Raw genomic sequence first — 24,405 nt, forward strand, 5'->3', positions numbered from 1 at the left:
AAACAAGTCAGGAATGTGGAAAAAGCTACTGCAGTTCAACTTTTGTTCACAAATTATTATTTTTGTGAGAAGAGTCATGTTTCACTTCACTTGTTGCTGTTGCCCAGTTAATAGTAATGAATAAGCGCTTGCCAACAGATTCCAGTCAGACGTTTGAGATTGTGCAATATGGTCTTTCTAGGAAACAATGATTTTTTTATGCCTCCGCACCAACAATAGCCTCGGCCAGAGGAACTATGTTTTTGGGTTGTTTGTACGTCCGTCTGTCCCATTCTTGTGAATGTAATATCTCAATAACACCTTGACTGAATTTGTTTTGGCGCAAACATCCAGTTGAACTCAGCGATGACCTGATTAGATTTTGGTGGTCATAGGTCAATGTTTGAGGTCACTGTTGCCTCGTCTGTCTCATTCTTGTGAACGTGATATCTTAAGGAAGCCTTTAAGGTTTTCTTTTCAAATTTGGCACAATTTACATAAACTCAAAGATAAACTGATAAGATTTTGGTGGTCAAAGGTCAAGGTCACTTCGACCCTGTGTCTGTCCCATTCTCGTGAATGCGATATCTCAAATTCCTTTAATGCAGTGAGAATCTTGTAGATACTTACCACAAAAGCTTGAATACCTTTGGAGATTATTTAATGGGAAATCCTCACCAAAGTGAGATGTGAGCGAGACATGAGCAGCGCCTAAGCATTACATCATTGAATCCAGATATGGCTCCATCTTCCCGATATGTTGTTTGCATGTCTCTGCCCGTTGCTGTCTGTCAGCAGCACCTCTTGCGGAGCTGAGTGGTCAGTGGCTAGCTGGCTATCTGACCTGCTGCCTTATTATTGACAACAGAAATTTACAGGAATCAAAATAGTTTTGATGTCGGCTTCATGGGAAGATATTAATCATGTTTTATATGTTGACTCATTGATTCTGTTCCCAAGTGCACTGTAGCAAGTGAGGGGAATCTGCCTTGTAGTGAAAACAAGCAAGCCTACAGACAGACTGGTAGCCTTGATCAGTCGATGTAGATATGCTTAACAAGTTCAAACACATACACAGCAGGATGTTTGTTCGTTTCAACAGCTGTCTATTCAGCTTACGCTTCACTAAACATGGCAAAATTGACTTTAAGCTCAAAGAACCATGGTGCAATTCTGTAAGACCCACAACTCACAAAGACTGTAAGCATTATAAATCTGATTAGTCAATGCTGAGCATACATTCACACACAAAGCGTTCTTATGATGTCCTTATTTACAATGTAAAAATGGCTAATAACATGCTGTTGTTTTTTTTTTTGAAGTATGATGTGGCTTCTTTATTTTTGACTTGACTTTGTCTCCCTCTTCTGCAGCGAGGTTCCTCTCACAGTAGCAACGTCCTCCCCCATCCCCAACAGAACCAACTATTTTATCATCAGTCCCGCACCTTCACAAGGAATTGTTTTACAAGGGCGACACTTTCAGCACGCACAAATGCCCTCTGCAATAAGGAAACCAGTCCAAAGGTAAGATGGAGCCAGTTCAAGCCGCATTTCAAGTCTGTCCTGCTGGTAGCTGCACAAAAAAAAATCTCCTTCCTGTTTTCTTACTTGTGCCTTTCTCTGTTACATCTGACTGCTTAGAGACCAACTTACTCCTATTTCAGGGATACTCATTCTCTGAAGTTTAGGAACTACACTTCCCATAATGAGGGGTTGTGAACAGGAAGTATAATGTTGCCATGGATTCAGCAAGTTGCTTTGTGGGTGACAACTTGAGCACAGCCTATATTGTTTTGCATTTCAGCAAACTTGCACCATTAATCATACCGAATTAGCCCCTAGTTGTTCCTGCATCTGTGGCTACACTGTAAACAGTAACTGCCAGCACTGAACCACGTTGATGTTGGAAAAAAACTAAAAATGTGATCATCTCCAGGCAAGTCATGGACTTAAATAAGGTGTATTTTTTCTTATGATTTATTTATAATGTACAAATGCGTTAATGACATCCTTCTGTCACTGGGAATCAGTTAAAGTGCCCTAATTTCCTCTTTGAGCTGTGTTTCACAGCATCTGCTGCTGCTGACCATGTTGATGAGTGCACAAAACCATAAAAAAAACAACTTCCGGTTGTTATCAGATCACCAGCATGGCACCTGTGTGTTTCAACTCATACAGTGTCTTTGTACTCATGTTTTTTACAAAGCGACACCCCTGGGGAAGGGGCTCCTCAGTTTTTCATCCTCTGGTCCAGCAGACAAAATTACTGGATTTTCTCTTAAAAAGAAAAATTATGTAATTTTTAGGTATGACCTCAGTCACAGGGGAATCCTTAAAGGAGTTAAACGAGTGCGACAGGATGTTTTTCTTGAATTGTATAAAACTAAGCTTGTATTGGATGCACATAAGGTGTTCTCTAATGTGGATGAAAGTAATTTAAATCTGAAGATGTTCACTGGCTCATTACATTCATCCTCTGGGTGGAAGTGGTGTAAAAAAAAACAACTTTAATTGAAGTGTAGGCTTTAAAAAATGAATTATTGCAGTAGTAAGATGTTTCTGTCTTTGATTTTAATCTCCAAGCAGCCTTGATTTGAAGGAAAGGTAAGACTTTGATCCAGCTGCATGACTCTGTGAATCTTTGTAAAAAGACCAGATCTCATTTCATGCCTTTTTGTTTTTTTAAATTTTAATCTCTGTGTGGTTTTATTTCCTTTCTTTACATGTTGTTTCCCGTATAAAATGCAGTTTCTGCATGACTGACAAAAACAGACTGCATAAGGAAGCAGTAATGCTGCTTAAATGCTGCATTAACAGTTTAAAGTGTTGGTAGAACCAGGCGCTTACTTCCAGAGCTGACACTTTGTATGAATATTTTTTTAATGTTGCTGCAGAGGTTTGACTTTAAATACATGTTGACGCAGGATCACCACCTCTATACATTTTTCCACTCTGTGTTTGTACAGTAGCAACAGCCTGAAATGTCAATTCTAGCCCAAACCAGTCCAATTTTCTTTTTCAAATGCAAACTGAACCTAAAGCCCACCTTTTTTTGCTTGTTTGTTTTCAGCTGTTTACTTTATTTATTTAATTTCTTATTTTAAGATAAACCCCTCAAGATGTACTGTCTCTGAGGAGGGTCCTCATTCACAAACAGTGTGGAAATTAACAAACTTTTAAACCAGTAAATAATATTGATAATACATTTCACAATCCAAAACAACACGAAAACAATAAAACATTAACATACTCTTAAGGGCTCTCACATAGTCCCAAACCAAACACACTGCATCTGTTACGAGTGTCATTTACATAAAATTAACACAAAATTGAATTAATTAACAACTGCAAGACAAAATAACATTATGCTTAAGCACTGGGTCTACCTATGAACTGAAAAAAAAGAACATAAATCCGAACAGAAGCAAGTATATTTAAAGTCAACAAGCAAAGAAGTCTAAAAGTCACTGACATTGACATTTACAGAATTAATATAGCAGCAAACAGCAGTTTGCTGTATAAAGACATAGTGGAATAATGGTGGCCTGAGCAGAGAATGAAGTCCTGCTACTTCTGTGTGTTATCCAATCTGAGCTTCTCTGTTCTTTGTAGTGAAAGACGGTCTGGCCGCATGTGCATGTTAGTGCATGTGAGTTCCTTTGTGTGTATCTCACTGGCTAGCTAGTTGCCGCTGCTTTGCACTGTGCTCATATGGCAGTTACTGCTGATATAGCATCGTACGATCTGTCATCCATCTGGCTCTTGTTAGCACTTTTAGCTGCTAGCTGCTGGCTCAGTAAACCTCCATGTTGAGAGCCGTATGCAGACAATCCTAGCTCGGACTCTGAATCACCATTACGCTTTGAATGTCATATACAGCTCCTCTAAAAGCTCCCAATGTCTTTAAATATTCTAGGTAAAAAAGGTGTTGAGTGTGTATATTTTAATGCTAAATTAGCGGTTTGACATCAGCAACATGATACTTGTTGAGGAGGAACAGCCGATAGAGTTGGACAAATCCAACTTTTTTTAGTTGAAAGTTGCATTCCAGTTGTTCTTTGATTTGAAGGGCTGCCTGCAGCCACTTCTGTTTGAAAGCTTTCTTGCTGGCTGCGAAAAGTATGTGAAAGAGATATTCATCTTGTGCCTTAAGTTTATATGGGATCATACTCAGTTATAATGTGACACAAGACTAATCAACACTTGTCCCAAATATTTTCCTTATTTCCTTCGCAACGTCTTGCCAAAAAAAGTGCAAATAATTCATGGATAAGGCCATAAAATATAAAAGCTGTCAGACGTTATTTCTTACCCAACTGTTCCAGAATTGGTTTTGTCCCAGAGAAACCTTTTCTGATAAATTTAAATTTTGGAGTCACAAAACACTGTGTTATGTTCTTCCAACAAGAACTCTTGCCAAGACCTCCAAAGCAGATGTTTAAATGTTGGTGCTGGAGATCTCTGCGCAGCACCATGATGGCTTTAAAAAACATGAAAAACCTTTTTTCGCTCTGGCTGCATTTACACTGACTTGCAAATACTGTAGAAGCTCATTACTGATTCATATTTGTTCCAGCCTCCGCAGGGCGGTCACTTTTAATTATTTAGTCTTCATTCAAAGGTTTATTGTCACAGAGAACATGCTGTCTTGTATGACTGAATCCTAGTTTGCTCTTTTCTTTGATTGCCATTTGTAATACTTTGAAAAACATTTAAATGTGAGGAAAACAATCTGACTTTGTTGTTCAAGCAGCAGTGAAACATTACTTGTTATTCAGCAGTTTAGACATTCAACTTATCACTGCGCTCTGGCTGATAATTAGCCGGCCGCAGCTTTGCTCTTCCATTTTGTGGTGAAATATCTGTAGCTTATTGCCTGTGATCTCCATGGCTTTTCATACATCCAGTGACCTTTGACCCAGATCTGTTGAATATGTTTACACTAAAACCCCCAAATCGTCCTTTGTGCCAAAGAGCTCTATCGTTGTCCAAAATTCTCTTAAAGACACATCAGTGAGCCACACAGTTGCACTGGGTGACATGTTTATTCATAACCGTGAATAGATAGTGTAGTTTATTTTGGCTCAGTCCCACACACCGTCCTGCTACCACAAATGAAGCCACCAGAAACAGCGCTGGGCTTCCAAGACAGTTTCTGAGAGCCAAACAGTGGAGCGTCACATGATGCCATTTGGCCCCAAAAGACTTTTTCATAGACTTGCATTGTTAAAGAGACATCTTTAAATTAGTTGATAAATAAATAGATAAATAACTAACAGGATTTGATCCGTTTGGTTTTGAGAGTGGCAAAGAGCCGTACGGTTGAATCATTTTATCCCCCATTCAAGTTAGCAGAGCGCTACACCGGAGGATAGCAGCTCGGCTAGTGAAGTCTCAAGTGCCCCGGCCTAGTGATGCGAAAAATCCAGGTGATGTTATACTCGGGAAGCTAAACTTTAGAGGCTTCATGCACCACTGAGCAACTTTCATAGAGATCAACAAGGCCCTGCTTCCAATGCTGTATCCAGTTCTTTTTATACATCCTGCTGCCCCAAATACTCACCAGAGCACCAAATGTGAATTAATCCTCTGCTGAAAATAGTCAACAAATGCTTTATCAACCCCTGTTTCTTTGAGAAATTGACAGTGTACAGTTGTTTAAGGAAATGGCTGAGAATAAAAAATATAAATATTATTTTTTTAAAGATTTACATACTTAGTGGGAACCAAAAGAGTTTGAGCTAAGAGCCACAGACAGGAAGTCAGAGAGGACTAAGAGACAGACTAACACATTGCTGGTTTTGGTCTTTTCATGGAATTTATTAACACTAAGAAAATCAAACCATTAGCCAAACAGATGTAGCTGAATTGATCAATTTAACCATTAATCTGGAAAAAGTTGGTGGTTGGTTTTAAGTCTTCTGTATTTACCCCATTTTTTCCCAAACAGAGGGTTTACATGGGCCTTGAAAAAATCCTTGAAAGTGGAATTACAGAGTTTTGTCAAAGTCTTGGCATGAAAGCTTTTGAAAATTGTTCATTTCATAACACAATGAATGCAATATTTAAAACCAAGACAGCTTCTTGAGAACCCTTTCAGCATCCCCTTCCAGTGGGGGTAAAACCTGGTTCCAAACCTCTGTTAGATATATGTGAAACAATGTTTTATGCAGCGATTTTACAGACCAAATTGTCTTTTTTTTCTCTTGCAGAAATGAATTCTCCACCACACAGCAAGCTGTAGAAGTGGACAGCATAGTACTCACCTGTCCAGAGATTTCGGGTAGAGTTCACAGCTCACCAAACACATCACACATTTTTTAAAGTCATTCTCAAGTTGTTTTGAAGAGAACAGGGTGATTTACTGGCTGATGGCTGGTGTTGAATTTTGATGGCCACACTGTGTTGCGCGCGCATGGATGTGGTCTGTTCGTTTGTGGTTTGCTTGTATGTGGCTTTGGCATGTGTGTGCAGCATCTGTGAGAAAATGTGTGCATAGACACTGATCATTATCTTTGTATTTATGGAAGTGTGTGTGAGCAGGTTGTGTTTGTGATGATGTGTGTGTGACAGCCAGCTGCGTCTGCAGGGCTGCAGATCTAAGCTGAACCTCCTCCCTGCTCCTGCCAGCAGAGGAGGAGATCTCAGGCCTCCCACATTTAATCCTCAAAGCTCCTGGCCAAGCTTATGAAACACTTGCTGGGCTAAGAAAGGCTCTCTAACTGAAACAGCTCCACACAATACCAAAATAATTGGACGGTTTAAAAAAAAAAAAAAAAAAAGGAATAAAGGTGACCCTGGAAGGAAACTGTTTCCAAAATATTTTTTGTCATTCACCTTTTCACATTATGTACTTTCCATGTTAGGATGGCTCAGACAGGGATTTAAACAATGATCTTACAGTGTCCTGTTAGTAAACAGGGCATTGTTTCAGTTCAATTTACTTACTAAAACTCTCTGGCAAAAGTGAAAAGTCAGTTTTTGCTAATCATAAATATATTGGTACCAGCAGATGTGTTGAACAATAGCTAATTGGACCTTAATTAAGATAAGATTAATAAAGCCTTTATTAATTCCCAAAGGGGAAATGCATGTGTTGCAGCAGAACAAAAAAAAGAAATGAGTACAGATAAAATAGAGGACAAAACAAAACATACAACTAAATAATAATAAGAGATTTGTATAACTAAATTGAAAACATTTATGTTAAACACAAACTATCAGCCAAAGTTATATTTTTATAAACTTGTTCCTGCTGTCTTCCATCTGTCGATTGCTGCCAAATTCAGCCATTTATCTGCTTTCCTTTATTTGAGATCTGTCCGTCCATCCCATTTTCATTAAAACAATATCCCAAGAACGCCTTGAGGAAATTTCTTCAATTTTGGCACAAACATCTACTTTGATTAAAAGACGAACTGATTAGATTTAGGTGGTCACTGTAACCTCACAAAGCATGTTTTTGGCTATTACTTCAGAATGTTTATGCTGTTTATGACAAGTAATGTTAGATTTTCCTTTGATGTTGGACTATAAATCAGTCATAGGAGTAATCTGTGAACAGTTATTCAAAGACAAGTTAAGATCAGAAAGCAAATTACTTTGTTGTGATTGTTTTATTTTTGCCCCTTTCAGAAGGGGAGACCATGAACGTAAAGCGTCGTGTCCAGCAGAAGAGGAAAGCGTTGGAGGACTGCTGCACTTTTCCTTCACAGGTTAAAGCAGCGGAGGTAAGCGTTGATACAGCATTAGCACAAAGGTTATGACTAAATTACCCAGAAATCATGTGAACTGAACACTTGTCCTTCCTCTCAGTCGGAGCTGGAGATGGTGTCAGACATATACATAGTATTTTTGTTGGAGCAGGTAATGTAGGCCTAATCCTTAAATATGAGGTGTCCTGTGTGTGGTGCAGCCTCTCAGAGGCTACAGTTACATGTACACCAATATTTCCCTATTAAAATGACAATATTCTTGATTTAATGTGGATCATATAAACAGCATATTCCATTTAATTGTCAGAATTTAGCTGTTTTCTGAATTTAGTATTTCCTCTTTAAGACTTGTGAGATATGCCGGTATTATTCAGATTTTAGCAGCATTATTTGGGCATGTATACAGCCATTTAGGAATATGTGCCTCAACTGAGGTTTGTACTGCAGTTTGCGATGCACAACCTCCCGTCTGTTCACAGTTGGTTCTGTGCATTGTCATGGATACGCTGTACGCAAACCAAATCACCAACAGTTTGAAAAGTTGTGGGGGAGAGATGCATGCAAAAGAAAATCCCACATTTCTGGTTGGAAGGAGAAACACACCTGCTTTTAAACTTTATGAAAGACTTAGATATTAACAGGTTTTTGTCCAGTCCACCACCAGTAGGAAACCCTGAACAAATAAAGCACAATGATAAGAGGCTCTAGCTGTTCTACTTCTCCATATTTTGAGATGATAAAGGACGTGTAAGGGCACGTTAATCAGAGTATGCACGGCTGCATGTAAACAGAAGCGTTAGTGGAATATTCATTTCATTAGACATGTAAAGCGCTTAGTAGGAATGTTGCCTTTTTTTGGAATAAGGGCAAAAAACAGAGGATTTAGTGCATGTAAACTCAGTGAGCTCAGGTTTGTTACCGGCTGCTGTCTGTATGAGCAGCTCTCTCTGTCTGTCATTCTCTCATCAGTCTGTCCTCACATCCTCTGCAGCACACCTTTGCACAACTCTGCAGCTGGAGACACAGTTAGACACAGAGCTGTAGACATTAGCCTGTAGCGTTTCATATTCAGCTGTTCTGTTCTCTGGGACAGAACATGCTGTGATCAGCCAGTGACCTTTAAAAACGGGATGACAGTGTGACTAAGGAGCATTAAGCACTGAGGCTTCTACCACGGTGAAATTTATGTAAGGGAAACAAAACACCTACATGATCATTTTCTGTGTGTCTTTGATTGCTAATTGTTTTCTAAAACGTATGACGTCAAACATTTATTAGGTGATAAAATGTCAAATTTGTACTTTTCAGCTTGTTGTGTAATCTATTTAACCCTTTAAAACCTGGATAGACATCACTTTTTGTGCTGCGTTCAGTCACCTTTGACAGGGTTTTAAACTTTTAAACCCTGAGCAAATTGGTTTCTTTCAAAAACATGAGAGGAAAGGCAGTGACCAACTTGGCAAGAAGTACTCTGCAAACTGCAAGAAATTAGTAGAATTAGAAAATTATTTTATTTAAAAAGCTACGGAAAAATGTCCAGAAAATCATATTCATAATTATGATTATATATTTAAAATTGTGTTAAATTTTTGTTATTTTAAGCAATTTTTTTCAAGTCATCTCCTCGTTTGTTTTCATTCTTTCTTTTTTTCTTGCTAATTTTCAGGCCATCTTTTGTCCTTTTTTGTACTAATTAGTTGCTCATTTTTTGTGTCACTTCTTCGTGAGTGGCTCATTGCCCTTCTCCCATGATTTTGAAAGACATCAAGCCAATTTGTTCAGGTTTCAAAGGGTTAATCAGCTTTAACAAGTTAACAAGTTTTTGTCACTGGCAGCCTCTGCGGCCGACTGTCTATCATATGGTGTGTGCCAAGTGCAACAAGCCGAGCGAGGACAGCACCAAGTGTCAGAACTGTGGGAGTGGTCCGGCGTTGCTGCCCTGTCAGCAGGCCACGCTGACATCCCCGACCCCCCGGCCCCCCATCCGATCCCAGCCCTCCCCGGGACCAAACAGCCTGCAACAGAACTTCTACAAACCGGCTACGACCATAAGGGGGCCCCGTGGTGAGACTCTACCCATACGCATCACAAGCACCAGGGCGACTTTGGTGCCTCTGAGCAACGGCAGGTCCCCTCTGTTAGCCGGGACGTCGAGCTGCTGTGGAGCCAGGAATCCGCCCAAAGGGAAGAGGACGACAGCAGCGAAGCAGCATGAGCTCAACGACCCCAGTGAGTAAAAAGTACTGACTTTTTGCTCACAGGAAGTAAGTTCTCTGATCAGGCCGATAGCTTACAGCCCCAGGGCTGTATTCACAAAGCTTCCTATTACAAAGAGTTGCTCCTAGTGATAAAATTGTGTGAAAATTCTTTGATTTATTATGATTTCTAAGAATTTCCCCTTAAAGTTAAGACTTGATCCTGGTAAAGATGAAAGTTAGCTCCTAAAGTAAAAAACTGCTCGGAGTAGGGAGGAGGACTGTTAAGAGGCTTAGAGTTTCTTAAATAGAGGAGAAAATGGTGTAAACACTGAACGAGAGTGATTTATTGAAATGCTACAGATTAGATGAAGCAGGGATGTGTTGGGTGGAAAATGTGAGCAAATCTCAAATGAAAACAATGAAGATGCAATGCTAGAAATAAAATTGATCACAATACTAAAATATTTAGTAACTAGAAAATTGCAACAGTGCAGCACTGTTGTCACACAAACAGCTCTTACGCAGTCTCATATTGTGACGCAGTTCATTTCATTCAAGGCAAGTTCCTATTAACAATTAAATTACTACAGAGAGCAGGAGGTCAGCTTCAGAGATCTTTTGACAACTTGTCAGTTTCAGACACTCTTCTGCCTGACTGAAGGCTTCTTAGAGCCAGTTTTAAGGACTAATAGAAGGAATATACTGTGAAGCAAGTAAGGTAAATAGTAGGGTTTTACCTGACTCAGAATTATGCCAGTTGAATCAAATTTGGCTGTTCAGTACTTATACTTGTATTTTCGTTTTGTTTTCCATACAAAGTTTTAAAGTCTGAATGGGCTCCAGGGGATGTTAAGTGTGGCAGCAGCATTCATGTCATATTGTAAACAAGCTAATGGTGCTAATGAGGGATCGCAAACGCACAACATTTTTTGCCAACACTAGATATCAACAAAAGCCAGAGACTGTATCCTATTAACTTGCTGTGAGCTGTAAATTCACCTTTACCTTTTATTGCAGCCCTTCTCTCCTTCTGTGTTGCTGTGACCATATCCACAAGTGCAAAAGAGTAGAGTCAAAGTGAAGAGCGCTCACTCCACAACAAAGTCTGAAGACCAAAACATCCCCGAAGGCACAAAGTACCTAAAAAAAACAAAACCTCTGTCAACTGAGGAACTCCGATTGATGATTTAAGTCTCCAACTTCAAGGGGCAGCCCTATTAATTAGGTCCACAAAAAAAAAAAGAAATTTCATCAGTGTATCAGTGAGATACTGTTTTCCCAAATGCATTAAAGGCTCTTCAGTGTAAAGTAGAGCACATTTGTTGCAAAATTATTTCTGTCACACAAAAAAGACAATTTAAAGATCTGTAAATTTGTGCACCCAAAGCTGCATGTTCTTTGCCTTTCTCTTCCATGTTGACTTGTTTTCATGTGAGTACATTTACAGGTGTGTTTTGGATATAAAATACAACATCATATCAAAATCTTCTACATGAGGTTTTCTAATAAATCTGGGCTTTCTAAATGTTAGGGGTTTGCACAAATGGAACTCAGTTTAAACTTCTCTCATCACTTCTTGGCCAGATTGGTGGAATAAAAAACAAACATTACACAACCTCACAGACGTCACTGCTGTAGGAAAAGTAAACAAAACACACAGGCGGGTAGATTCCAACAGTGTCATATATACACAACACATTCAAAGCAAGCTGCCCTCGAAAAGACCACTCAGTGAGTAACCTTGTGTAGTTCTCTACAAGATTAAAAAAAGAGAAAAATATAAAATAAGACCAAAAAGAAAAGAACCAGGAACAACTAAGAGGGTGCTGCTACGTAAATAATAATACACATTTTCATTTTGTTATTTGCATCTAGATCAAGAGCCTTTGATGTGATGTCAATCAGGACATGTACATGTCCGACTTCCTTTTTCTGTAATCCAACTAAGCACAAGAGTTGAAAAGAAAATCTCAAAGATGCTGATCTTACAACGTCTGATGTTCTGTCCACAGTTGTCCTGTCCAGTGATGATGAGGAGGAGGCAGACAACGCCAGCACAGGAAGTGTTAACAGACTGGACAGTGTCTCTCCTCGACCTGCAGACTCTGCTCACTCCTCACCGGTGCCCTCAGGAGGCAGAGTGGAGGCCGCCGTGAAGAGCGCCGGAGAGCAGGAGGAGCCCAATGCTGAATTCTTTGAAGACGTCAACATGAAGATCACGATACCACGGAGAGCCCGCATGAAAGATCAGGTGAGACTCCGGCAGGAGGCCGACAAACACCAGCAGCTCCAAACTGGTTAAATTTAAAGTGAATGGTGAGCTTCTGGATGGAAGATGTTATTAGTGTATGTTGTTAGTTCACAGTTGAAGAGAAAATATTTCACTTTATTATCCAGAGGTGGCTGAAGTATTCATATTCTTTACTCAAGTATAACTACTAATACCACTCTGTGAAAATATTCGGTTACCAGTAAAATCCCTCCTTTGAAAATGTTACTTAATTCGGAGTCAGTAAGTATAATCAGAAAAAAATTACTTTAAGAGTAAAAGTACCCAATGAAGAAAAATCTTAAAAAACAAACAAAACATGCCAAACCTTAAAATTAGTAGAGAAAAATAGGATTAAAAAAAAACAACTTTGAAATTATTTTTTAAAAAAAAACCCCAAAAAACCAAACCCTCAAAACTATTAGAAAAAAAACACCTCAAAATGTTTTTGAAAAATAGAATAAATAACCCCCAAAACTAAAATGCTATATGAATATGAAAAAAGAGGGAAACCACCCCCTCAAAATTATATATAATAAAAACTTAAATGTTTATAATACAGTTGGCAATTAATTTTCAGTGAAAGAAAAACATCTGGTTAGTGCTGTGCATTATTATTATTATTATTATCATTATCATTATCATTGTAGTAGTAGTAGTAGTAGTATTGTTATTATTATTAGTATAGTAGTATAGTATTAGTAGTCTTACTATTTATTGTTTGCTGCTTTTTTGAGCCGCCTCTTCACATTAAAAGCTTTCCACCAGCCAACCAGCAGGGGCTTTTATTGTGAAGCAGCAATAGGAAATGCAGTGTATTTGTCACCAAGTTAGCAGAACTTGCCTTTGCACATAGCTCAGCATGTCAAGAGAATCCCAGCCACTGACTAAAAAACGGCAAAATGTAGAAGGAAAAAAAGAAATTAAAATGTAATTTTACTTTCAAATTAATTTAAAGCAGTTTTTTGGCAATTCTAACATTTTCTCTGCGTTCTTGATATCCATATTGTAAACTAAAACTGTTGTAGCTTCACTGAAATGAAACATGAGTCTGAGGGCCTTTTCTTCCTCTTAAGCAAAGACACAGAAATGATCCGAGACTTTATGTATGTGATGCACCCTTGAGTGCATCAGCTTTTAGTGAGCTCACTGAAACTCTGACTCATTTATGCACAACTACTGAACCACAAAGGAGGAGAGTCATTGTACTGTATTTGTCTCTGAGTAAAAGAGTCTTGAATGTGCAAAGAAGTGAAACAAAACAGTGTGAAAGAGAGAACTGCAGAGCACCTGATGCATTTCATTTGTCCTAACATTTAAAAAAAAAATTGCAGTTTGGAAATCAACCTCCGGAGCAGTTTTCACGGAGGATAAAGAAGCCCAAATTCATGCCCAACAAGTGTGACAGCATCATACTGGAGTGTCGGAGCGTAAGAATAGGAACTCTGCGCAGGATGGTGACCAAGCCCGTTGTGGTGAGTACCTAGGTTCCTTACATGTTTAAATATGGCTGCCAGACTTTGTTTCAGCAAAATAGAGAAATATAAAAAAATATGCATTTGGTCGTTTTGTATACATTAATAATTAAGTGTTTTATAAACTATATATTCTTGGATTTTTTTCATCACTCAAATGAGAAACGGGTCTCAAATAATACCTGCATGATACAGTAATTGCTGGCTTTAAGAAGAAGAGAGAATACCAACCAAAATCTTCTAAGTCCAGTCGAGTGATTTGAGTCCAGAAACACAGTTACTGTGAAAAGAAGAATGTAAATGATAAATTACATTTATTGTCCTTTGTCTTTTTTCAGTTTTCCACCGACAACATCCAGCTGGAAACTGAAGGTAGGAATGAAGCAGGCGGCAGTAATGAGTTCAGTAAATAAAGCGCTGTGTGCAGAGCTGTTGGAGCAGACGTCAGTGGAGTGAGACGGCACCACAGTCAGAGCTGCTGTCTGCTGTTTCAGGAAGATGCAGCAGCGCTCTGTGATGTTTGTGCTGGTCAGCAGAGTTTAGCTCAGTCACACCAGTGGCAGATTAATGTCTCTAAAATTTGCAAAAACACCGACAAGAAACATAAACCACCAAAAACAGCAACAAATGACTCCTAATGGTGTCATTTTATACTTTATTTAATCAAAGGGAAACTTAAAAATTATGGTCAACATTACTTTTTTTTAAACTTTTTTTGTTAAACACAAAAAGTAATGTTGACTCTTAAGTCATTAATGGAAAACAGTCGAATGTTTGGCATCATATCCTGGTCACAAATATGCTAGGACTGTAGTAAGCATGAAAACATCCTTCTGCATGACTGCATTCATCTGCAGAGGCACAATAAAACTTAATTATGATTCTTAATATGGTTAATTCATATCATATATTACATTCTGTGCTCGATCCCATGGAGGCTCTTTGAGTTTTGTCTTGCTTTACTGTCAGGTTATTTATCTTTTCGGAATGATCTTGTTGTGTGTTTGTGGTCAGGCCCAGAGCGCGACACCGTCGAGAAGATTTGTCTTAAGGCGTCAGAGCTGATCAGCTGCGAGTGGTGCAACGTCCGGAAACTTCCGGTCTTGTTCTTCCAGACGACTCCGGAGGAGTGTGTCCGCCTGCGCACGCAGCTCAACATGTCCCAGGAGCAGGGAGCCCAGTGGTACAACTGCTCAGGGGACCGTAAGTATAAAAAAAAAATTTCCAAACACAGCACCGATATCCGTGGACCTGTCTCTATAGAACATTTTTTCTCCTAATGAGTGTAAAGTAACTTTTTTTATGCTGGGATACTAATAGTCTTAAATAATAGGAACCAGTTGTGATCTGTCCATAACAAAAATGAACTTTAGCTTTCTTAAATTCAGATCTCGGGATTACATTTTCATGGAGGGTGGTAGATTAAGTTTAGAATCATTCTTGATGCATTTTATATTCCTCTGTTTTCTTATTTTATGATGACATGTATAGTGGCATACTTATTTATAATAGATACTAACATGATTGATTTGATTAGTTCTTCAAACCTGTGTGTCAAAGTAGGCTGTTTAAGCCACTGTGCCTTGAGGGAATTTCTTCAAAATTGGCACAAATGTCCACTTGGACTTTAGAGTCTGTGGTCAAACGTCACTGTGACCTCACAAAACACAGTTTGGACATAACTCAAGAGTTCATAGGGTAGTTACCAAAATTTAACAAAAATGTTGGATAGAATAAGATTATTACATGATGACATTTTAAACCCAAGAGGTCAACTTCAGTGTGACGTCATAATGTTCAGCAAAAATACTAAAATTTGATATGTTTTGATTTATTTTACTGCAATTTCTGGCATAGCATAATGGAATTGACATAAGCGTAAAGGTGTGATTATTATTTTATCATTATTTTATGTACATGAATTTGGCCTGCTGCCTACATATATTACTGTTGATGAAACTGATGAGCTATGTTCAATATGTTACACATGTAATCTGATAAATCACTCAATTAAAAGTGAGGATATTTATGTTGGTTGACAACATAAAAAGAGGCAACCAGATAAATTATCTAAATTTGAATGTTTATTTTAAATGTGGAAAACAATGTAATAAACCAAACTCATCTTTATTTAGTCCTTTTCTACTGCATACAGGAGTCACAGTTACCGAGCAGAGTTAGTTAGTTAATTATCCTTTCAGCTTCACTCAACATAAATGGACTTTATGTCACGCCATTAATATTCTGCTCTCATTGTTCATATTCATAACTTAATTTCATAATACTAAATAGCTACACTATAACTGAGGCAGAAATGGTCAGAAAAAAGTCATGATGACAATATTGATGCTGATATTGATGTAGTTGTGGTATAACAAATATAAATGAATAAAAAACTAAAGAGAAATAAAACAAAAGAGCATGAGAGAGAGAAAAATCAAATAGATCAAAGCAAACAAGGTTTGTATAAAGATAAGCTTATTGTATAAAGAATTAATATTTGAATTTTATGTATTTTAAATTAAAGGTACAACACAATAGAATGTGCAAAAAAAAAGTATTTCATCCAATTAAATCAGTCTTATTAATAAAATGTGCTCTGTTGTTCTGTGCCGTCAGAGTCGGATGAGAAGTTTATTGTTTTGATCTTCGAGAATGGGCTGGCGATGAAGGAGCAGATGATCCTGGAGGACATCCTGGGCGAGATCGGCAGGACCAACAACCTCATACACTTCCCCTGTAAGCTGACCTTCGAGGAGGCCAACATCCGATTGGTCAACTACAACAAGGCGTCCAAACAGAAGGAGGAGAAGGTGATTGCAAACACAAGTTCATGTTGAGTCAGCAACACTGGCCAGTAGGACTGCAGTGAATGATTATTTTCATTATTGATTAGTCTTAACTATTATTTTTTTCATCTCCAGTATGTCTTGTTTTGTTGAAGGTAAAAGTTGTAACATTTAATCATATAAGTTCAAATAGTGAAAGTTTTAAAATTCAAAATCTGGGAATTTTTAAGTAATCTATAACTCATCTATATAGTTAACTATTAATGAACCCTGTGGGCCTTTTCCCTAAATGTAGTCTGTAAGGTTAAGCTCAGTGCTTTTTATCATACTGTGCAGCACTGCCACATAGCTCCATTCAGCAGATAACTATTTTAACGTATTAACTGTAAAAATTCTAAATCTGGGCAGTTGTTTGCGTTGATGTCTGAGAAGACATGTTCCAGGGGGAAAAGCCCCGTCCACCGAAGTTACAACAGAGTTTGTGTATCGATATCTAGAGTTAGTTTTTATTTTACAGATTTAAAAATGGCTTCTGAATTTAATCCTTTTATATGAAAAATTTGTGAATTATTATTCTCTTCTTCCACTTTGTTTTAAAATAACAAAAACAGTCTTTGTAAAGTGAATGTTTCTAGCAGTTTTTGTTCTCTTTGTCCTCACAAATATCCGTCCCTCTCTGCAGGAGAAGCCGATACAAACCCCTCCCAAAATCACCCAAGGCTCCCCGGTTACTAAGGTCACTCAGGTTACGCAGGTCACCCCGGTGAGCCCGGTCACCATGCCCGTACGCACACGGATGGCCACCCGTCAACACACCAGCACCTACTTTGAAGACGAGGATGAGGACATGACCGACCTTCAGCCCACCTTCTCTGGACCAATTGTCAAGTAAGTGACTCTTCAGCCGCCTGTGAGGCTATAGATGTTTCCATGTGAGTGCTTTACCAGAGTTTAAGTACCCATACCAAAGACATTTTTGTTTGGATACTTTGAGGAATATAAAGAAGAAGGTGAAGTTTTTAAATTTTAAACATCATATAAACGCAGGCAACTGTACAAGAACTTTGCTTAAATAAAATAGTCTTAAAATGTAAAAGTTATGAAACTGGGATCTGTCACATCAAAGAGTTGGTGAACAAGATTATGATCTTAACCTCCAGTACTTTTGTGGATCAGTACTTTTTATATAGCATAAAAACACGATTTTAGTATATTTGTAGGCCTCTCTCTGCCAGTAAGATTAAATTAGCTTTAGCTGTCCACCAATAAAATTAAGGGATCATGGATACATTTGGTTTATACTTGGACGTATCATCTTCCAACAGCCAGCAAGACACACTGACATCCAGTGGACATTTGTGGTAATGCTGCTGATGTTATAGTCCCAGTATAACCCTGTTTTTGGTATTTCTCTTCCAGATTAATGGTGTACCCTCCTCCTCCAGCCAAAGGTGGCATATCAGTCACTAATGAAGACCTCCACTGCCTTAATGATGGAGAATTCCTAAATGACGTTATATTAGACTTTTATTTAAAGTAAGTAATTGGGATGTTTCGAGCTGATTCCCTGATGTTACACAGATGACAACCTTCCACACAATAAAATAAAAAATATCATTGTTTTTTTATTCTGACATGAACCCTTCCTTCATCTTTCTACATTAGATATTTAGTTTTAGAGAAATTGAAAAAAGAGGACGCACAAAGAATCCACGTGTTCAGCTCCTTCTTTTATAAGAGGCTAAACCAGAGAGAGAGGAGGAACGCTCCAGACACAACAAACCTGCCGTGAGTATTCAAAAGTATCAACAGAGGATGTTTTAACGCCAAATTATGTTTGAATTCTGTTGCTACTAAATGCTTAAACTTTTGGTTTTCATTTTCCAGAATCCAGAAAAGGAAGCACAACAGGGTGAAGACGTGGACTCGGCATGTAGATCTGTTTCAAAAGGACTTTATCTTTGTTCCCATCAACGAGTCGTGAGTCTTCACTTTGACAAATAACAGAACTTGTATCCTGTCACGCTCTGTAACTTGAGTGCTAAAACTACTTTCTTGTTTTGACAGAGCTCACTGGTACCTAGCAGTGATCTGCTTCCCAGGTCTCAGTGGTCCGGTGTATGAGCAGAACCCGCTGTACCAAGGCAGCACGCCTGGTCCAGCCCCCGCCTTGGCTGCAGAGCCCCCGTCAGAGGACAACATCCCGGACCACTGTCGTCCCCTGTCCCCGGACAAAGATGGGCTAGACAGCTCCTCGGAGAACCCATCCCCTGTTGTCCCCGAGGCACACCCTGAAGGGCACACTGACGGTGACTCAGTCTTCACAGAGGGGGGAACAGAGCCTCCCCACACCCTGGCAGCGTCAGGAAATGGCCAGGGTGACACAGAGCAACAGTACACAAGTGAGTCATCATCTGAACGGTTAGACCGGTGGGAAAATTTCCAAACCAGTTTGATATTAAGCCAAACACCATACTACACCAGAACAGCTTACAGAATTTTTCAGCAGTCATGACACCCATGTCCCAATTGAAAGCGAGTGTCTAACTATCCTGTAGCATCGTGCACCACCAGAGCTCTGTGTCCACACTAAATCCTTTTATTATGAACCTCTGTCACTTAATATAAACAAATTAAATAGCTAACAGCTGTGCGCTGGAGATCAGACTGGAGACGCACTTAAAAGATGAGCCTACTTGCCATCTTCCTACATTCGTAAACTTAGTCCTTAAAACACATTTTATGTTGTGATATGCACTAGAAATTTTATACAGTATAGCATACAGCAAGTTACGTTAGCTTAGCTTGTTCTTAGCAATGATCATTTACCTTCGAAACTTTCAGTTTCCTAGTGAACTCCCTCCAGCCAGCTGACACTTTGTTTAGGTTTTTGTAGTGAAAAAAAAAAGTAGGTTTCTGCCCTGTGGTACTTTCAAAGTGAGCATCAGATACAAATAGCAACACAGCATCTGACTTAAGTTCAGCTTACAATAGGGCATGCTGCCAGTAAGGACAGCTCTTGTGCTGGCTCCAAATCAAAAATATTGCCATTGTCATTGCCACTTGTTGTGTTTTTGTTGCCTTACAATGAGATATTTATATCTACATGCAAAGCAGGTCCTCTTCTAAGAAGTCTTTCATGTTGTTTCTACAGTAGCCCAGAACAGACAAATTGAACTTCGGCTCTAGATAGGGCCATTTGTGTTTTCATGTTGACCACCATAGATCTCCTCCACGCTCGGCACATGGGAAAAGTTTCAGTTCTGCAACCTCACGTCTAGATGCCTCTAAATCCTACACACTTAAAAATGATTTTTATTTCATGCAACAGATTTATGTTGTTATGTTGTTTGTGGTTGTGTTTTTTAGGTGGGTTGCAAAGAATCAGTGTTTGTTACAGTTCAGGAAAAGGAGACGATGACACCTACACCTTCTCTGATGACCAAAGCTCTTGTCAGGTATTCAACTCTCTTTACTTCTTGGATTTACTGTCTTTACCTGTTTCCACCAACATGGAACTCTGTTCCAGTTCCAGCACCTAATTTTGAAACTGTTCAGAGCATTTTGTCAAAAAAACCTTTTTCAGAACCTGAAAAGTTGGTTTGCAGCTGGAACCAAAAAATAGCAGGTTTTTCTTAACCTTAAGTGTGAACCCTGAGTGGGCGTGTCAAATTCTACAGTTTAGAGAGAGAAGATGGAGAAGGCAGCAAAGGAGAACACAAGTGAGAAATCTTCACACACAAAAAGAGTGTGCAGTGTTCTCATTAATAGTTGGTTTATACTTGTTTTTTTAAAATAGACATCTGCAATAAAAGAACGTAAGTTTGCTGTTTTCTTATGTTGTGCACTGTGCAACACCCTCTGCTGACAACGCATAATACAATACAACGGTTCAGCAACTGTTGTAAATGTTGGCTGGTTCACCAGATAGCACCGAGGGTCCCAAGAGTATGAATGGAACCAGAGCTAACTTGGTGGAAAAGGTGTATCTGTTAAGTAAGGTGAAGAAATGGATGACATAGTTTTAACTGTAGTTACAGTCAGTTAATGGTTTTGTCTTTGTCTTTGTCTGCAGGATGAGTGCAGTGAGGACGGCACACTAGCTGAAGACACACTCGGCCCTGATGCCTCTGGTTTGGCCTCTAAAGTAAACCTCTGCAAACAGTGAGTTGATGCACTTCTGCCTTTTTTCCTGAAGGTGGAGCTGCTGCTTTACTGTAAAAATGCAGCACAGTGAACATGTGAAAATGTTTATGAGATCTGTTGCAGTGTTGGAGTGTTGTCTTTTCTATTTTTTTTTTTTTTTTTGCTTCAGGCCTTGTATCCTCATCATGGACTCCCTGCGTGGTCCGGCCAGGTCGACTGTGGTGAAAACTCTGAGAGAGTGAGTATCTCCTGCACCTGAAAGCATTAACCAACAGGGAGTCAGTGTTGTAATCTTTTTTTTCATTTCCTAAATTTGATTTAGTAGAGCCCAACCTTATTGACTTGAGAAACAAATCATTATCTCTCTGAGGGGTTAAAACTATGCAGTATCCCAAAAGAAAAAAAAGCAATTTTTATGGAAAGGACTGAAAAAAATACTTAATATGGTGAAGCAGACCTTTTTTTTGATTGTGTGCCATCCCATTAATCATCTCTGGACGCTTCAGGTTCATATCAGACGCTTTTGTGGGTTTTGACCCACAGTTTTGGAGTCGCTGTTGTCTTCGAAGAGTTAAAGGTGCTGACTGTGTTGGTAAACAGCAGTGTCTGTGACACGCAGCTCATGGAGACAGTTATGGTGCTTGTGCTACTTTCTTTGAACGCTGTCAAATCTGAACACACAGATCATACAAACATTTTTTGATTTAGTGTGACTTGCACTTATCAAGAATACCATTGTCTCTGAAGTCCATCGCAAATTTCTTCCTGACTACATTGTTATGGAAACTGTGGTTCCAAAAAGAAGAGTATGTTTTTCCACAAGTTAGAAAATACTAATATTGAAAAAATAATAGCATTAATATTGAATTTGTTATTAACCTTTTTTGTGTTGCGGTTTCAATATTTTCTGACATTTCTTAAGACACGCCTGAAAGGAGTTTTGGGAGTTTAACAAAACTAACAACCAAATGTTGATAATTTAGTTTTTTTTTTTTTAAAAATAGGAAAACCAATACTGGTGGTGACTGTGGCTGAGTGTGCGTTTGTTTCAGGTACCTGGAGGTGGAGTGGGAGGTGCGTAAAGGGACTCAGCGGAGTTTTGGGAAGGATGTGATGAAGGGCTCCAGCCCACGTGTGCCTCAGCAGGATAACTTCAGCGACTGTGGAGTTTACGTCCTGCAGTATGTGGAGAGCTTCTTCGAGGTGAGAGGAGGAACTTAATCACATTGTTCTTTAACAGCCTCCCACTCTTAACTTCAACTTTTACCTTTCATTAAAACCTGATCTTAGTTGCTGAGTTTTTTTAAACAATTTTTCTGGTTTCTTGTTTTCCAATTTAGTTAACTTCTTTAGCAATCAATGTCCATTTTAGTAATGTTAAATCATTTTAAAAACAAATGAATGGCTCATTTATGAGTAGTTTGTAGTTTTTGTACCATAATGGAACTGTATGGCACAGAGGAAGAAGGTATACCAGGCTCCGATACGCAATAATTGTTGGGAGAGGTGGGTGACATATAGATTTTACTGGATGTATTGTGGCTTATTTCATGAGATGAATAAAATGACTATCGGAAACATCAAGTATAAATTGTGAGGCCAGTTTTTTAAGTCAACTGGCAAGAGGCTAGCTTTGATGTTTTGTTTTCCTATGGCTCACACACAGAGAAAAGACTCACAAAGATGATGCATCACATGCACTCCCCCTCCCACTGACACCAGTCTCTCCTGGGCGGAAGTGTGTGAGCGTGCACGGCTTGCATTTTTGAATGCAGGGCTCTAACTACTTGGTCGCATTTTACTAATATGGAGCACCAGTGTGATTTGCAAATATTATTAATATACTGAAGAGCTGTTAGTTTGTTTCGTGCTCACAGTGTGCAGCGGCAACAGTTTAACTTTATGCTAAATGTTGACCAGAAGCTTTAAGTTCACTGTAAAAACATAAACACATCAGGCAAGATGAACGGGATGCTTCAGAATAAAAGCACCAGTGGTTCTGCTTTGATTGATTTATTTAAATAGTAATTTATTTAACTTTAATATGACTGTACTTTATTTAACTTTAATTGCAACAGCACTGTATTTAACTTTAATGTAACAATACTTTATTCCACTGTATTATATCAGAACTTTAACTTTATTGTAACAGTACTGTATTTAACTTTATTATGGCAGTACTTTATTTAACTTGTTGCTTTTAGTGTAACAGTATTGAACTTAACAGTACTTTATATAACTTTGTCGTAATACTACTTTATTTTATTTAATTCTAATAGTACTTAATTTAATTGTAATTGTTATTTAACTTTATTTAAACAGAACGCCATTTAACTTTGTTGTAACTGTAGTTTATTAAGTAATTCACAGCATTTGTGTAGTACAGTAGTGGGAGATCTCAAAATATTGAGATACATATATTGGGTATTGTGATATAGCCTAAAAATATGCAATATTGTCTAAATGCCACATCACCCAGCCCTGCTTGTCAGTTGATACATTATCTGTTGGACTGGCTCTCTTATTGGATGTTTTGATGAGACAAATACAGAATATCACCTGACTCATGCTTTAATTTTGGCCGTTTGGATCCACACCACCCTAATTTAATTAGCAGATAAAAGAAACATGCTTGTAAAATAACTATTTTCTTTGGTCTCTTATTACAGAATCCAATTCCTAGTTTTCATTTGCCGATGAACTTGTCTGAGTGGTTTCCTCAGCCGCGGATGAAGACGAAGCGCGAGGAGATCAAGGAGCTGATCTTGAAGATACAGGAGCAACAAGAACTGGACAAGAAGGAGTCAGAGCCCGTCGAAGCTCCGCCCAGCTCTCCTGGAGAGCCCGAGATTGAAGAGACTTCTGGGTCAACGGATCGGCCGTTAAACCTACCCATCAGCCCCTGAAAGGACCCCACCCTCCTTCTCCTCTCCCTTCACTCCCAGGCCCAGTGAGGGGGCCAAACCTGATTGTACGCTGCTGGTTTCACTTCAACGTGTCTGAAGCTGTCCTTAACTCCCTCCATTAACCACAGACATCAAACACACCTTTAAATTTGTATTGAATAAAACATGATGTGTAAATATGCTGGAGTTTTTCCGCTGCCTTTGTAATTTACTGTTTTATGACTCAGTCATGAAGTGGCCCATTAAGTTATGTTTTCATAGATGTTCTCTCCAGGAGAATCTGTGCAGAAGATACTGTTGATCTCTTGCATCATTATTTTTTATGCTTTCTAGTTGTGTAGAGGAAGACAAAAACAATAATAAGAAAACATAGAGGCAGTTGCTGTTATTTGTAAGTTAACAGTCCACCCGTTTCAAAAAACTGTTTCCAGAGAGTTGATGAGTCACATGCGTAGTTCAGTGCTTGTTGTGTCTCTTCGATGTGGAGTGGATGAATTTTCAGCATTAAAAGCAACTCTAGATGCAAGAGCACTTCATTTGCCTTAGCTGATTATTTGTGCTGTGTGCCGTCAAAAAGTTTTGATGAGAACTAAGATTGTATATTCTGTGTGTGTGTGTGTGTGTGTGTGTGTGTGTGTGTGTGTGTTGCTTCTTAATAATCCTTTCAGGAGAAGTCTTGAATGCATATGGTTATATTCCAATCCTGAAACTATTCGACAAAAGATTGCTTAAGCTATAACATATGCATTCAACACAATCACGGGAAAAAATATGTCAACATTGTACATTTCTGCAAACCTTGGATACTTTACATTTGTATGTTACTGTCTAGTGAAAACGTGAAAACTTTACAGTTCACAACACTTTGGTTAACTTGTGGTTAGATTGAGGCACAGAAAAACACTTGGTTTTGGTTAGGGGAAGAT

General features: G+C 38.7%; 1 protein-coding gene across 4 annotated transcripts in view; it reads left to right on the forward strand.

Annotated features, from left to right (window-relative positions):
* senp6a (SUMO specific peptidase 6a) overlaps nucleotides 1-24,010 on the forward strand; it is a 34,775-nt gene extending 10,765 nt beyond the window's left edge. For 2 of the 4 annotated variants that reach the window (XM_042503219.2, XM_042503222.2), the window contains 20 exons: nucleotides 1,353-1,505; nucleotides 2,565-2,585; nucleotides 6,194-6,264; nucleotides 7,617-7,711; nucleotides 9,532-9,925; nucleotides 11,907-12,145; nucleotides 13,498-13,638; nucleotides 13,977-14,010; nucleotides 14,653-14,841; nucleotides 16,258-16,451; nucleotides 17,110-17,315; nucleotides 17,847-17,963; nucleotides 18,093-18,215; nucleotides 18,315-18,407; nucleotides 18,495-18,829; nucleotides 19,797-19,885; nucleotides 20,503-20,591; nucleotides 20,743-20,811; nucleotides 21,626-21,776; nucleotides 23,243-24,010. In XM_042503219.2, the coding sequence (XP_042359153.2) occupies nucleotides 1,353-1,505; nucleotides 2,565-2,585; nucleotides 6,194-6,264; nucleotides 7,617-7,711; nucleotides 9,532-9,925; nucleotides 11,907-12,145; nucleotides 13,498-13,638; nucleotides 13,977-14,010; nucleotides 14,653-14,841; nucleotides 16,258-16,451; nucleotides 17,110-17,315; nucleotides 17,847-17,963; nucleotides 18,093-18,215; nucleotides 18,315-18,407; nucleotides 18,495-18,829; nucleotides 19,797-19,885; nucleotides 20,503-20,591; nucleotides 20,743-20,811; nucleotides 21,626-21,776; nucleotides 23,243-23,479 (3,040 nt within the window). In that variant the 3' untranslated portion in view covers nucleotides 23,480-24,010. The remainder of the gene's footprint in view (nucleotides 1-1,352; nucleotides 1,506-2,564; nucleotides 2,586-6,193; nucleotides 6,265-7,616; nucleotides 7,712-9,531; nucleotides 9,926-11,906; nucleotides 12,146-13,497; nucleotides 13,639-13,976; nucleotides 14,011-14,652; nucleotides 14,842-16,257; nucleotides 16,452-17,109; nucleotides 17,316-17,846; nucleotides 17,964-18,092; nucleotides 18,216-18,314; nucleotides 18,408-18,494; nucleotides 18,830-19,796; nucleotides 19,886-20,502; nucleotides 20,592-20,742; nucleotides 20,812-21,625; nucleotides 21,777-23,242) is intronic. The other 2 variants (XM_042503220.2, XM_042503221.2) reach the window with 2 other exon arrangements.
* Nucleotides 24,011-24,405: the final 395 nt, after the last annotated feature.

This window comes from Plectropomus leopardus, chromosome 16 (genome assembly GCF_026936395.1).
Source record: "Plectropomus leopardus strain MGB_pleo_1.0 chromosome 16, ASM2693639v1, whole genome shotgun sequence".
Taxonomy (NCBI): domain Eukaryota; kingdom Metazoa; phylum Chordata; class Actinopteri; order Perciformes; family Serranidae; genus Plectropomus; species Plectropomus leopardus.